Genomic DNA, 16,092 nt, shown 5'->3' with positions numbered 1-16,092 from the left:
AGGAAAAAAGGATGTATTTTAGTACATTCTGATCATAACTACTGAGATAATATGAGAAAGAAATGCATAAGCTGTTAAAAGTAGATGTTGAGTGATGATACCACAGGTGATTTCCTCCTTTTTTCATTTTAACATTTTGAAAATGAGCATATATTACACTTTCTTATGAAAAAACATTTGACTAATATCTAATATGTTCTAACTGTACAGTCCCTGAGAAATTATGTATATGATCAAGAAAAGTTTGCATAGTAAATTATTACTGAAAAATTATCATCTCCCTATACCATAATTAAGTGAAACCTAAAATAAAGATATGAGTTAAGCCACCATTCTTATATTCTAAAGAAGCAAAATAGAAAACATTACTGTGTAGAAATGAACTTTTTTGTCTTGTTGCTATTAAATAAATCAACTCTTCTGATTGGATTTATATAAAAAAAGGTCCTATAGCTAAAGAAGTTTACATATCTAGGCAATGATAAAATAATTAAAATTAGTTAACACTGAGAATAAATTGTTATTAAATTAATACCACATAATATGTTGACATAAAGACCTATCATGTAAGTTGATGTTTTATACTCCTTCTTCTAGTGGAATCTAAATGAAAGCACATTAACATTACACTTGCCAAATAAAAGGTGAACTGTGACTATGTCCTAAAGAATTTGTTAAATTTTGTAATCCAAGTATCTTTACTATGAAAGATGTTCTTTACTTTTTAGAAACCTTGTTTTACTGTTTCTAATTTAAATTATTCTATTTTATGATGAATTCTTCTTACATCTAGAAGGAAAAACAATTACTTTTAAAATAAACAAAAAATTTAACATAGGTTTGATTATGAAACTGTGGCCAAACTCACTCAGATACTAGTATTCACACATCTTAGTAATTACCTTGATGAGACAAAAATCATACAATTATAAGAATAAGGCTAAAAGTGGTACTAGTGATTGCTAGCCTTCCCACCAGGAACCCTATATTTTCTTTTTTTAAAACTTCTGAACTCTACTTCCTACGTAGTTTGTCTTCCAATATAAAAAATTACATATAACTATCAATAAACACTGTTCAATAAGATATAATCAGTATACAGAGACTAGGCATATTTTCAGTCAAAAGTAATGATATTTGATGTTTTAGTCTCCCCATTATAGATAAGTGCAGTTTCTATCAGGCCATTTGCAAAACTGCAAATAACTTACATCACCCTGTCCTTATCTACTTGCCCCAGAAATCAGGAGTCTGGCTAGGAATGACTCATGAATCAATCTCCTAATTTCAGATTTAAAATGGTTCTGGATTTAGAGGTCTAATTAATTATGAAAGGGGAGAGAATCCTGTGAACATAGTAACCTGCTAAAGAGAAACAATTTGAATAAAAATGAAACAACTTTAAGTGGACTATTTCCATCCATGATAAAAATAAATGTTTCACATTATAGACATTATCATTTTAAGTTTTTTTTATTTAGAGATTTTTCTGGTAAGGATATACCATAGAAAGCGATTTCACTGGCAGTGAGGTATGTATATACTCTACCAAAATACTCCTTATTTTAACTGTTGTTAACTTTATTTACATATGAAGAATAGTATCAATGCATATCCTGGGTTCAACTATAGTATTAGCCAAACTACATGAAATAAAATAAAATGGTGCTTGCATACAAAACTGCTATTTGTAGAAGAATCTGATTTCAGATAAAAAGAACTAATCTGTTTTTGAAAAGACTTTAAAAGGATAATCACAATTTATCATGACCAAGACACCTGCACCATATTTTCCATTCCTCACAGCACATTTATTTCAGTAATTCCGTTATGTCGGTTCTTAGCATGAGCATAGTGTTACACGATTTTTGTACATATAATCACATCCAAAACAAGTTCTAAAATTTAAATTGTAAACATTCTCATCATAAGTAGAAATATTTTAATTGGTGTATTAAGTTTTGCTAACTGATCAAATTTGGAAGATAATATAAATGAGAAAGCCTATTCTAAGTTGTGTAGTGAGCACTGTTTATTAATTACATTTCTACAATGTTAAATAAAGAGGCAAACCTGTCCTGTAAGCATGTCAAATTTTAGGTAAAACATTAAAAAGAAACAAATCTGTTAACAAAAAGATGTCTTGCAATAAAGAACATTAGATTTTTTTAAATCTATTATGATACAAAAATGTAAAGGGTAAATAGCATCTTTGTTGACAAAGTAGGAGGTAGCATGGATGCACCACTTTATTGTCTGAGAAATGCAACTGGAGTAAAGAATATTTCCTTACCACAAATAATTTCCAGGACTATGTACATATTTCTTTTAGAAATACTTGTTTAAACAAATCTCCCTCCACTTTTTAGTATAAAAAAAACCGTTCCATGTGATTTTAAAAAAACACTTACACATCTAGATAGAATAATACTCTGCCCTATTTGAATGAACAGTCTCAAACTATGAAGTACATGATATTTAATGCCCTAAATTGAGTAAATTTAGTTAGCAGTTCCTGGTATTATACAAAACACTAAATACATACAAACAAAATATAATATCTTATTTTTCTATGCAAGTCTTGTGGGGAATAAACAGAGCCTTGATTCTGGTAACACTGAAGGAAACATAATTTCAATAAATCTGTAAGTATCCATGTGCAACAGTTTATAAATGGCTGCTTACATGTACTGATCTCTTACTGAGTAAACATGGTTAGCCAACAAAAGTTAGTAAGCCTTAAAAACAATCTTCCACCCTATATAAAATATATAGACTACTTACTGTTTTAAGTATTTGATTTGCTCTGATGTCACTGGAATTCACTTTTCCCCATTTTGCTGCTTTAGTAAACGGATAATTTAATGTGGCTTAAAAAAAAATTTCAAATTTACATCCAATTCAAATTTGCTATGTAAAAGGTTTTCCTGGTTCTATGAAGCTGCTTCTGCCATTAGTAGAGAAAATGAAGTTTCTGTAATGGAGGCAGGCTTTTTAAGTAGTGATGTGACTTCCACCATGCCAGCTCCAGTCCGTGGAAGATTAGCGTTTACAATGTGTCGTTGTAAGTGCTTAATCCAGTCCTCCTGAACAGACAATGGTCCTCGAAAGACTAGTCCACAAAACCTAATGAAGAAGTTGGTAATAATTCTCTTAATATGACCAATTCCCTTTTAAAAAAACCGATTCACATAAAATCCCTAAACAGAAAGAATAAACTTTACCATATATTGGAGATAACACACACACACACAAAAGTCAATTACTTAATATTCACCGTATTTTTTTTAAAGATTTTATTTATTTATTTGAAAGCGAGAGTTACCGACAGTGAGAGGGAGAGACAGAGAAAGGTCTTCCATCTTCTGGTTCATTCCCCAAATGGCCGCAACAGCTGGAGCTGAGCAGATCCAAAGCCAGGAGCCAGGAGTTTCTTCCAGGTCTTCCACGTGGGTGCAGGGGCCCAAGCCCTTGGGCCATTTTCCTCTGCTTTCCCAGGCCATAGCAGAGAGCTGGATCAGAAGAGCAGCAGCAGGGACTAGAACCGGTGCCCAGATGGGTTGTCAGCGTCGCAGGTGGAGGATTAACCTACTGCGCCACAGTTCTGGCCCCTAATTCAACATTAAAATTCCCAACTCCTATGTTTATTAACAGCTATATTGGACTTAAGTAATCTTTGTAGATGCAGGAACAATACTAGATTAAAACTAACTAAATATGTGGTACAGCAGATGAAGATACCATGTGACCCTGGCATTCCCTATTGGAGTGCTAGTTCAAGTCCCAGGTGGAATTCAGCTCCCTGCTAATGCACCTGGAAACCAGCAGAGGATAGACCATGTGCTTGGGCCCCTGCAACCCACATGGGAGATAGAGATGGAATTCCTGGCTCCTCTGGTCTAGCCTTGACTGTTGTAGCCATTTGAGGAGTAAACCAGAGAAGGTATCTGTCTCCCTCTGCCTTCCAAATACATAAATATATACATATTTTTTTGAAATTAGCTGGTCCTAGGGCTGGTGCTCTGGCTTATTAGATTAAGTGTCTAGCTGCGATACTGGCATCCCATATGGGCACCGGTTTGCATCCTGGCTGCTCCACTTCCAATCCAGCTCCCTGCTGATGCACCTGGGAAAACTGAGGAAGATGGCCCAAATGCTTGGACCCCTGCACACACGTGGGAGACTGGGAAGAGCTCCAGGCTCCTGGCTTCGTAAAGGACTAGCTCCAGCCATTGTGGCCATTTGGCAAGTGAACTAGCAGATGGATGATCTCTGTCTCTCCTTCTGTCTGTAAATCTGCCTCAAGTAAATAAATACATCTTTTAAAAAAATACATCTTTTTAAAAAAATTAACTGGTTTTAAAACCTACACATCTTAATTGACTTAAAACAACAATTACTCCAAAATGTGTCATTCTTTAGGAAAGACTTTTCCCTAATTCACAAATCCTTAAACTACATTGTGTCATTACTTGTTTCTTTGAGGGCCTATGAAGGAGGTATGAGGATGAGGGGAGAGAAAATATGTTCCCTATGGGCAAAATCTCAAGACTGTAAAACACTAACTAAACAACCCAAATCAACAAACCACTTTTATAATCACTGTATAATAGAGATGCTTGGCTAATGTAAAAAATTAGATTACTTGAAAAAAATTACAATGAGTATACTGAGTTGAATAAAATTTTAAAACTGTTTCCAAAGTTCATTTGTAATCTAATTGTTGCGATATCCTCTGCCACAAATTAAAAAAATCTCAGTAAAATAACTGATATGTCTCAAAGCAAAAATCTGATATAAATCATCAGATATGGCCATAAAGTCATATACCTGCATCGGAGAATGTAAACCTCGTCAGCACCATGAGGTAATGTTAGCATTTTCTTCTTGCTTCCAGATCTTGACCTTGATTTCTTTTGCTTACAATCTAAAGCTAAAAAAGGAAAGAAAAGACTTAACATTCCCTATATATTTCAAAATATACAACACACATATTTCTAGAGGTCAGACCACCTAAATTAAGTTAGAAAAAGTTTGCATTCATTTTTCTATTTCCTGAGGCATGCACTAACTTGCAGTTGATTTTCCAACGGTGTAAATATTATCCACATACATTCGCCCTATATGGTTTGTTTCAACTGATGCTTTATCATGCCAAACTAGAACTGGGAAAATCTAGCTAAATAGAAACTACTAAATTAGACAATTATTACAAAAAGGGTAATTTATAATCACACATAATTTTAACATCTGGCTAAATCTTCCTTTATTTCTGGGGAAATTAGAACCTTTTAAGACTATTAAATAACTTTGTACTTGCTTACTACTCGGCTTAGTACTTCTCACTTGATTCGAAAACTTACTAAGGTAGTATCAGTCATGTAATCTAAAAAATGAAAAAAATCAATTTTCATACTGATCTGTAAATAGCTCTTAAAAGTATATACAGGTCCTATTTTTAAAATGGCAAAACAAAACTTGCATTTTAAAATTTAATCTGTATTGTATTACCTGTATAGCCATGCAATCATACAGGCTTTATCTTATTAGAAAATATAAATCCTTACAACTGAATGCAATGTTTAATGCTAACTATATTTTTTATTTCACATTTTTCCAATAGCTTATTTTTAAATGTGATGAAAAGGAAAAAGATTTTTATACCAAAACACAACAAAATGTTAATGCTAACTGTTCTTGAAACTTTTTCATTACTCGATGTTTCCTTCAATCATTTATTTTTAAAATCATAATAATAAAGAAAAAAATAAATATTTCTAATAGTTAGAAATAGATAGGATATAACATGTAATGGGTCATTGAATACAGCTACACCATTCCTTTGGACAAAGGGATGATAATAATCCAGGGTGCTGCTGGTCAATTAGCAGGAAGAGAACATAAGAGTTTACATCTGCTGATCCAAGGGAGAGGGATACAAATGTAACAGAAGAGTTACCCAAATGGCTTTTCTTCTCTTATCCTGCCCTGTGAAATTCCCTGGAAAAATTCTAAGTAAAGAGAGAACAGGAATTGGCTACTCAATGATTCTGTGAAATGAGTTGTTCCAAAAAGAACAGATGCTACTATTACAAAAACAGTAAACATAGTTCCTTATAGTAAAGTGGCAATGCTAACAGAAATGCCACACAGAAAATTAAAAACCCTGAGAAGCCTAATCTCATTTAAGCCACTAGTTTCAGCTTCTTATCATTTCCCTGTTTAAAATCTAGGATCCACAGTCTTTTCCTGTTTAGCCTGAGAAGAAGAATATAGTAAGAACTGCTGGAATTCAAGTCTTATTATTCAAGAATGACTAATTCAAAGTAAACATCCAAAATCTGGAATAGAAAACTTACAAAGTTCTCATTAGTTATTTCAGTCAAGAGCCTGGCACATAGTACGAACTCAACAAACAAACAAAAAAAGCAAAACTTAATCATTTAACCACTAGCATTTAGACAGCATCTGAATGGAAATCTGCTCTACTATGTAACATAGGTAACATTCCTAACACTTCTGCATCATTTGCATTGCTGCAATCATGTATTATTCATTATTATAAATTTAAATCACTGACCAATATAGCTTATACTACTACGAAGAGCAAAGCACTAATGTGCATTATAATCATTACTTTATTTTCCCTATATCTTCTGATGAGCAGCTTGAATGTAAGTGAATTTTAAGTGATTTCTTACACAGGAAAACAGAGTTCAGGGAACTCATCAAAGGGTAAATGTTACTAGATGTCAGTTACTGTACCTGTATAGGAAACCACACATAATCCCTGTCAGTTACATAGACTAGAGTGAGCATGTGGGATTATCATGAAATTACAGGTACAACCTTAGATGAGCTTGCTGGTTGTCAAAATTGCCACAACATATTCAACTTCTTTAAGATGCAAATAAATTACTGTAAGTTACAAATGGAATTGTAACAATTGTTAAAAAAAATTCTGTTCACAGAATGTTAGGGGTGTAACACAAATTGAGGGAGAAAGCAGAGGATGGTTGAAGAAGTAGGCAAAACAATGTTTCATCAGTTAACAATGCACCTAAGTTACACTTCGCAGTTGGGATACTTTAACTTACTCTGAAGTGCAGAAAATAAGTGTGACCTTTTCTTCTATAAAGGAAAAAAGAATTTTATGACTTTTGATGCTGTATGGAGTCAAGACAAGAAAGACAGTTTTTATGGTAATTAAGGTATTACATTTTTAGAAAGCAGGACAACTCCACCAGCACATGACTGCTAATCTCTAGCACCTAGAATTCCAAGTAAGGATAGGGAATCTCATGCATTGAGAACCCTTAGATTTATCCATAAGATACTAAAAACCTGAAATCTCTGGTAATTAAACCTAAATTTACCAGGGTTTTTATTTTAAATTCCTTATTCTCTGAAATGTTATTTAGCAAGTAAAATATGAATAAATTTTGTAAGAGTAGCTTTTCCTAATACCAATATCCAGCCTTACCCTGTAACATTTACAAAAATCTGTTTAAAAATGAGCATTTTATACACACACACACATACACACACAGCATGTCAATATGGCTATCCTATACAGAAAAAGCTGACGTGCACAAAATATTTTATGTCTATTATATAATTCATTTAAAATATTTTATTGTATCTTCAGGGAAGAGCAGTTCTACTCTGGACTGTATCGGGCATCACTAGAACACCAGACACAGCATCACTAACACATTCAGGTTTAGTACAATGGGGCTTAGCACTCATCAATATCTGATAAACAGCCAAAGGTTTAACAAAGTTGTTTATATGAACAATCTGCCAAATAGATAACACTATCATAAAGTTTTTCTTTCTAATAGGATTTTACTTGTACTTGTTAGGGTCAGAAACACAAAACAAATGAAAACAATACAAAGTGTTTTAAATCTAACGTTTATATAAGGATACAAAATAACAGATTAGTTTTAGAAACTCTTCATTTTCTTCTCCTTAAACATAACTATTTAGAAAGGAATAAATCCAGTCTCTCAAACCTTCCTGTGGTCCCTATTCAGGGTGGCAGAAGTTTTTCAGGTGATCAACCAGAAGACTGTCAAAAATATTTAAAGTTACCTGATTATATTATAAAGTATCTAAATTGTTAATAGGGATGTTTTATTTGTAAGGAGAATGAACTGTTGTAAAGTTATATACAAAAATTTTAGAAAATACCTTTCACAAGACGGCTGTTTTGTCAAACAGAAAAATACAACAGTCTTCTAAGTCCTCAAAAAGAACGCCACACAATTCAATGTTAGGAAATACAGTATCAGATTGGTGAAAGCAAATCAATAGATAATATAACAGAAATTTAAGTCTGTTTTCTGAGTAATTACTTAGTCTTACCCACGGAAGAAAACGAAATGACTTGGCTCTAACATTAAATATTTTGCCCTTTCATCTTTCTGCCCCTTATAAACAATGCTGGCCTCAATGGATTTCTGTTTTATCTTTCACTATACAAATGACTCCAGAGAATGAGGATTTATTTGATGAAAAAAAAAACACCTGAAGCTGTTTTTTTTTTAATATAAAGATTTTATTTATTTGAGAGATAGTGTTACAGAGGATAAGACAGAAAGGTCTTCCATCCGCTGGTTCACTCCCTAAATGGTCATAACGGCCGGGGCTGAGCTGATCCGAAGCCAGAAGCCAGGAGCTTCTTCAGGGTTTCCCATGCGAGTGCAGAGGCCCAAGTGCTTGGGCCAACTTCTATTGCTATCCCAGGCCACAGCAGAGAGCTTGATTGGAAGAGGAGCAGCTGGGACCAGAACTGGTGCCCACATGGGATACCAGTGCTGCAGTCAGAGGATTAACCTACTGCACCACTGTTCTTTCTTAACTGGCTGTTGCCACCACACATGTCTGCCTTCTGTGACTACAACAGAATTACTACAGTTAAAGTATAAACAATAAGGTTATTTGACTCATGGTCTGAAAGCTGTGGAATCTAAGAGCGCAGCACCAGTATCTGGCAACAGCATTTGTGATGCATCACAGCATGGCATAAGGGCAAGTCACATGTGTGAGGCAGCAAAAGGAAACCAGCAGAACCCCTCCTTTTCTAGGAACCCATACCCTGCAGCCCTCCTGACCTAATCACCTCTAAGAGGCCCTATCCTCTTAATACTGTTACATTGCAATTAAATTACAACACGAGTTTTGGAGGAGACTTTCAAACTACAGCATTCCACCCCTGGCCTCACAACACTCGTGTTTTCATACACAAAATACATTTAAGACACAATAGCCCCCAAATTCTTAACTCTTACTAGAACCAAGTCCACAGTCTCACCTAAATCAGCTCTGGGTGAAACTCAAGGCAGGAAACTCTCCTCACCTTAAGGAAAATTTCCTCCAGTAGCAAGCCTACCGAAATCAAAACAAGTTACCTACTTTTTTTTTTTTTTTTTTAAGATTTTATCTGAAAGAGTTACAAAGAGAGAGGAGAGGCAGAGAGAGAGAGAGAGAGAGAGAGAGAGAGAGAGAGAGAGGTCTTCCATCCGCTGTTTCACTCTCCAATTGGCCACAACAGCCAGAGCTTCACCAGGAAACCAGAAGCCAGGAGCTTCTTCCAGGTCTCCCACACAGGTACAGGGGCCCAAGGACTTGAGTCATCTTCTACTGGACTGAGTCCTGAGCAGCCAGGACTCAAACAGGCGCCCATATGGGATTCCTGCACTGCAGGTGGTGACTTTACTCACTCCACCACAGTGCCGGCCCCAAGTTACCTACTTTCAAAAGAACAGTGGGATAGATCCGGGATACATTTTCCCATTCCACAGAAGAGTCAAGGAAGGAGCAACTGTTTCAAAGTAAGCCCAAAACCAACAAGGAAAACATTAATTCTTAAAGCTCCAGAGTAATTTTTTATTCCATGTACCACCTCCTGGCACACTGGGGGCACGTGGGTCCACAGAGGGCTCATTGGGCAGCCCCAACCCTAAGGCTTCACCTCGCTCAGGTTAGTCTTGCGCCTACAGTTTCCTATGCATGCTGCTGGTCCTGTACTTCTGGGGCTTCAGGAGCTACTCTACTCTAGACTCCCATTGCGCACTGCCATAGTGCAGCTTATTTTCCACTCAGCATTGCCCCAGCAGAGGCACTCTGCTCTGCCCCTGCAACAATTCTGAGTCCTCAGGTGATCTGTAATATCATCTGAAATCTAGGTGATGACAGCCACGCTCCTGTAATTCTTGCATTCTGCAGGCTTGCAGACTTAGCATCACATGGATGCTGCCAAGGCTTACCATTTTTATCTTTAAGACCTTAGGCCAGGGACCCGTGCTGTGGCGTACCAGGTTATACTGCCGCCTGCAGTGCAGGCATCCCATATGGGTGCTGGTTCAGGTCCTGGCTGCTCCACTTCTGACCCTGCACCTGCATAGGAGACCTAAAGGAAGCTCCTGCCTCCTGGCTTTGGATAAGCGCAGCTCTGGCTGTTGTGGCCATCTGGGGAGTGAACCAGCAGATGGAGAACCTCTCTTCTCTGACTCTTCTTCTCTGTGTAACTCTGCCTTTCAAATAAATAAATAAATCTTAAAAAAAAAAAAAAAGTTAGGCAAGGGGCCAGTGCTGTGGCATAGCAGGTAAAGCTGCTGCCTGCAGGGCTGGCATCCCATATGGGCACCAGCTTGAGTCCTGTATGCTACACTTCTGATGGATGCAGCTCTCTGCTATGGCCTGGGAAATCAGTAGAAGACGGCCCAAGTCCTTAGGCCCCTGTACCCACAAGGGAGACCTGGAGAAAGCTTCTGGCTCCTGGCTTCGGCTTGGCACAGCTCCGGCTGTTGTGGCCATTTAGGGAGTGGAGGGAAGCAGATGGAAGATGTCTTGTCTCCCTCTCTGTAACTCTGCCTTTCAAATAAATAAATAAAGAGATCTTAAAAAAAAATATGTTAGGCCAAGATGCATTAGGATTTGCTTCACTAAGAGGGCAGAGACAGTGTTGTGCACTGAGCCTGCTGAAGGCACCCTGAGCCAGTTCCCCCAAACCAGTCTGCCCTGTTGGAGCACTTAGCCTGTGGTGGGAAGGGTAGCCTCAAAAATCAATGTTTTGGGGGCTGGTGCTACGGTATAGCAGATAAAACCATTGTCTGTGATGGCAGCATCTCATATGGGTAGCAGTTTGAGTCCTGGCTGCTCTACTTCCAATACAGCTTCCTGCTAATGTGCCTGGGAAAGCAGAGGAAGATGGTCCAAATGCTTGGGCCCTTACAACCACCTGGGAGACCAGGAAGAAGCTCCTGGCTCCTGGGTCTGGACTGGCCCAGTCTGTGTCACTGCAGCCATTTGTGAAGTAAACTAGCAGATGAAAGATTTCTCTCTAACTCTGCCTTTCAAATAAATAAATATTTTCAAAAAACAATGTTTTCATTGATTTTCAATTCTCCCATAGTCTTGACAAACAGCACCTGGGTTCTTCTATCTAAGATACTCTCTTTGGCAACCAATTGCTTAGCTATGCACTTATTTTCTAACCATTTCCATTCTTTACATGACCAGCTGCTTCTCTTTTTTAATTAGAAATTCCATTCTGAATCATTTCTTTCCTCTACGTGTCACTGTAAGCAGTTAAAAGTAACCATACAGTTTCCTGAATACTTGGCGCTTATGTATTTCTTCTATAAGATCCTAGTTCATCAGTATCAAGTTCTGCAGTCCATGAAGTTCTAGGATACAGACACAATTCTGAAAAGTTCTTTGTGAAACAGTAAAGGTCTTTACTGCACTTTGTACTATCTTGTTCTTTCTATGTGAAAACTAATCAGAATGGTCAGTTCTGATCATATTCCTACCAGCATTCTAGGCGTGATCACCTAAGTCATCTCTAAGAGTTAGACTTCTCCTACAGCTGCTTCTTGTTAACCCCTACTGCTCCATTCATGTCAATACAGACTTTTTCTAACTTGCTCCTCCAAATTCTTGGAGCCTCAACCCATGACCCTGTTTTAAAGCTGCTTCCACATTTTCAAATATTTATTATAGGAACAGCCCCACTTTTTGGTACCAATTTTCTTAGTCCATTTGCTGCTGCTATAACAGAACACCACAGACTAGGTCAATTATAGACACAGAAGTTTACTTGGCTCATGGTTATAGAGCTGGGAAGTCAAGCGCATGGTGCTGACATCTGGCAATGCCTTTGTGCTACACCATAATATGAGGGGAGGGCAAATAAGTGCATGTGAAAAAGAGGCAGAAGTCTATTAAGAACGCACTCCTGTGACAATGGCATTAATCTCTTCATAAAGCAGAACCCGCATAGCATAATCACATCTACAAGGCCCACTTAATACTGTTAATACTCAAGGGATGAAAATTTTTTTCTTTCTTTTTTTTTTGACAGGCAGAGTTAGACAGTGAGAAAGAGAGAGACAGAGAGAAAGGTCTTCCTTCCGTTGGTTTACCCCCAAAATGGCTGCTAAGGCCTGTGCGCTGCGCCGACCCTAAGTCAGGAGCCAGGTGCTTCCTCCTGGTCTCCAAATGTGGGTGCAGGGCCCAAGGACTTTCACTGCACTCCTGGGCCACAGCAGAGAGCTGTACTGGAAGAGGAGCAACTGGGACAGAACCGGCGCCCTGACCGGGACTAGAACCCAGGGTGCTGGTGCCGCAGGCGGAGGATCAGCCAACCGAGCCATGGTGCTGGCTGAGATAAAAATTTCTTCTCCATTTGGCCTGTGTTAAGTCTTTTTTTTTTTTACAGGCAGAGAGGACAGTGGGAGAGAGAGAGAGACAGAGAGAAAGGTCTTCCTTTGCCGTCAGTTCACCCTCCAATGGCCGCCGCGGCCAGCACATTGCGGCCGGCACACCGCGCTGATCCGAAGCCAGGAGCCAGGTACTTATCCTGGTCTCCCATGGGGTGCAGGGCCCAAGCACTTGGGCCATCCTCCACTGCACTCCCTGGCCACAGCAGAGAGCTGGCCTGGAAGAGGGGCAACCGGGACAGAATCCGGCGCCCCGACCGGGACTAGAACCTGGTGTGCTGGCGCCGCAAGGCAGAGGATTAGCTTATTGAGCCACGGCGCCGGCCGTGTGTTAAATCTTTAGGTAACAGTCATTATGAGCTCATTCAGGAAGACAACAAGAAAAAGACTACACAAACCATATTCTACCACCATTAAAAAGCTGGTGGTAGAGGTGGCATTGGTGAGGCGGGCAGAGAATGTACATGTTCTAAGACACACACAAGCGTGAGATAAACTAACTCAAGTCTGATGTCACTAACCTTCAAGGCTTACAAGCTTCACATGTATAATAGATTGTGCATATACTATTTTCTTTTTTCTCTGAGGCACAACTGAAAAAGAATCCGGGCTTTTTTTTTTCCTTAAAGAATCATGTTAGCAGGCATAAAAGAGAAGAAGCCATTTAATGAACAGCCAAACTTTAATTTCTTCATTTTATGCTTTCTTTCCTCATTGCATAAAATGCCTACAGCACCAGCCTTGCACATGTACAACATATGCAGTAGCATAGAGTTGTACACTCAGTTTAACACTCAGCCATTGCGGTCCTGACTTTCTTAGTAATTTTAAGGGGTATCACTTATTTATTTTACACTGGACTCTGCAAATTACATAGTCAAGTCTGGGTCCTGAGGGCCTACATTCAGTTCCACCCCTAATCTCTTGTCTCATAAAGTAAGTAGGTATTAAGAGAAAATGTGTTAATCTCTACTATGCATTAAACTTGGAGAGAATTCTCCTACTCCCACCAACATCAATTCTCTGCTCCTGGCTATACCAATGTAATCAAGCCAATCACTATTCCCAAAATGAGAAGTTAAAATGGTTAGTTGTTATGAAAAGCAATGTTCCCCCTTCCAATCAGGAAATTAGGCATATACAATCAGTAACTTTAGAAGCATTTTAACATCATTTCCCTGAAATACTTTCACTCTAAAACTGGGTATTTATTCAGTGCTACAAGTCACTTCCATCAATTTTTAAAGTTTCCACTACCAATGACTAAAAACAACCAAACGTCTCAATTAACTCAGAATCATATAACAATCAGTTATTAAGTTAACCAGATCTTGCATGCTTTAATATTTTACTTGAAGAGGATGAATTGCAAAGCATCTGCACTTTGCTTTAGCTGAGACAGGAAGCTTGAGTTTGCCCCATAAGTAGGATGTTAAGAGTAGTAATAGCCTTATAAGCTTGGTTCAGGTAAGAGTTACGCAAATGAAAGCAGCCGTTTATTTAAACTTGGGTCTACTCAGAAGAAAAAAAGTAGAATTTGTAAAGCTTTTGCTATTTCAAAGTAGCAGAATATTTTGAGCAAGTGTATCAAGATATAAAGAGAAAAGCTAGACATAAATGATACATCATTAACATCTTCATAGAGAAATTAGAGACAAACTAGTTTAACTGGCTAGCCAAAAGCCAAAAAGGCTAATCCCCCAGCTATAAGTGATTTACTTGTCAAGTAGGAGATAACAGGATAGTAAAGATACTGTATTTCTTTGTGGAGGTAAGAAAATTCTTTTTCTTTTCAAGACAAGTTGGACTTGCATATGCTGTTTTATTAAAGCAAAATAGGTACTTGTTATGAATATTCACCACTTCTAGAACTAAATCACATTTCAAATGAGAATAGACATTAAAGTACAAAATGACAAGTCTGCTGTCTAGCTTGTGTTTAGAATGATTTAAGTGTAACCATAGACTACTTGCTCTCAAAATCTCAATATTTCTAAAATACCACTTCAGGTGTAGAAGAATAATTAAGTAATCATTCTTAATTAGAAAATTAGATAAGGAAACCACCTTATTTTAAAATTCCTTTTAAATTACCTTCAATATAATCACATTCAACTTAAATAGGGCTCACAATCTATATCATTAGTCCATAGTCCCAATGGATCTGATTTGGCTTTCTAGTTTTGTATTTCTACACATTCCAGATAAAATCTGAATTAAAATCACATGCCCAGGGCTCACTGGGTATTTTCTGTTTAGCTAGTTTACAGCTATGGTCACAAACATACACAAGGTCTTCAAAAAGTTCATGGAAAAATTTGTATCATGAGAAATACTTTTAATTCAACTTATCCACTTTTTCATCTACTTGAAGGGCTCACTGACACACACACCTTCCATCTGCTGGTTCCCGCAATAGCTAGAAGCCTAGAACTCAATCTGGGTCTTCCACATGGGTAGCAAGGGCAAAGCACTTGAGCCATCTTTTGCTGCCTCCCAGGATGCATTATTAGGAAGCTGGACTGGAAGCAGAGGAGCAGGACTAGAACCAGAGCTCTAATATGGGCAAACAAAGCGAAACTTAACCCACTGCACCACAATGTCTGTCTTCTGATATATTTTAAACATTGGATAGTAATATTCAACTTGTTCCTCAAAACCTAGGTACAACAAAGAAATAAGGGATTCTACTTCTGTACTTCCCGATTAAGGGACTACCTATCTCAAACAAGGCACCCTCTTCCATAAACTTGAGAACAAATTCACCCTAAAAGGCTTGCAAACCATTCAAGAGAAACACTATTGAGACCTACCTGAGTATTGTCTAGACAGAGCTATTAGTTTTCTTAACCAGGTCAATCTGACTTGGGTGATATATGTGTATAAAGTCTGTTTACTCTTGGCCATCTATAGCAAACTCACACAATCCTTTGTTCCTAATCTAATATTCCTTATCCATTCCCAGAATTGTTTTTATTAGAATAGCCTTCCTTTCATAGCCTTCTTCTCAGAGATAGTACCCAGTTTCTGATGATATTTATAACCAATTATGCCTTCCCTCCCTCCCTCTTTGTAACTCTTTCACATAAAAAAATAAAAGTCATTGGTCTTCTGTCCCCTAGTTCTAGGTCACTCATATTCTGCCTTGAATAAATCTTTTAGTAATCTTTTTTTTTTTTAACAGAGTCTGTTTAAGTCTTGTGTATTATTTTATTATTACATAGAGTCAACTAAAGCAGATTCCCTAAAATTTAGCTCTGACCAGCAACATGTCTATAAGGTCTATCTTAATCCAGATTATATTATAAAGAGAATTAAAAAAAACCCTCATGTTAGAATATTAATCACAGCAAATCCAACA

At 37.5% G+C, this 16,092-nt stretch overlaps 1 protein-coding gene across 28 annotated transcripts in view; it reads right to left on the bottom strand.

Moving 5' to 3' along the window:
- Window positions 1-1,457: 1,457 nt before the first annotated feature.
- The window catches only part of ZNF644 (zinc finger protein 644), a 114,026-nt gene continuing 99,391 nt past the window's right edge, over window positions 1,458-16,092 (bottom strand). For 14 of the 28 annotated variants that reach the window (XM_008264899.4, XM_008264904.4, XM_070078075.1 and 11 more), the window contains 2 exons: window positions 4,831-4,933; window positions 1,458-3,126 (listed from right to left, as the gene is read on the bottom strand). In XM_008264899.4, the coding sequence (XP_008263121.1) occupies window positions 2,934-3,126; window positions 4,831-4,933 (296 nt within the window). In that variant the 3' untranslated portion in view covers window positions 1,458-2,933. Of the gene's footprint in view, window positions 3,127-3,281; window positions 3,539-4,830; window positions 4,934-16,092 lie in introns of those variants that run through there. The other 14 variants (XM_070078060.1, XM_070078072.1, XM_070078070.1 and 11 more) reach the window with 2 other exon arrangements.

The sequence above is a fragment of the Oryctolagus cuniculus genome, chromosome 7, assembly GCF_964237555.1.
Source record: "Oryctolagus cuniculus chromosome 7, mOryCun1.1, whole genome shotgun sequence".
Taxonomy (NCBI): Eukaryota; Metazoa; Chordata; class Mammalia; order Lagomorpha; family Leporidae; genus Oryctolagus; species Oryctolagus cuniculus.
Note: the sequence above shows the minus strand (reverse complement) of the source record. Positions and strands in the feature narration are given on the sequence as shown.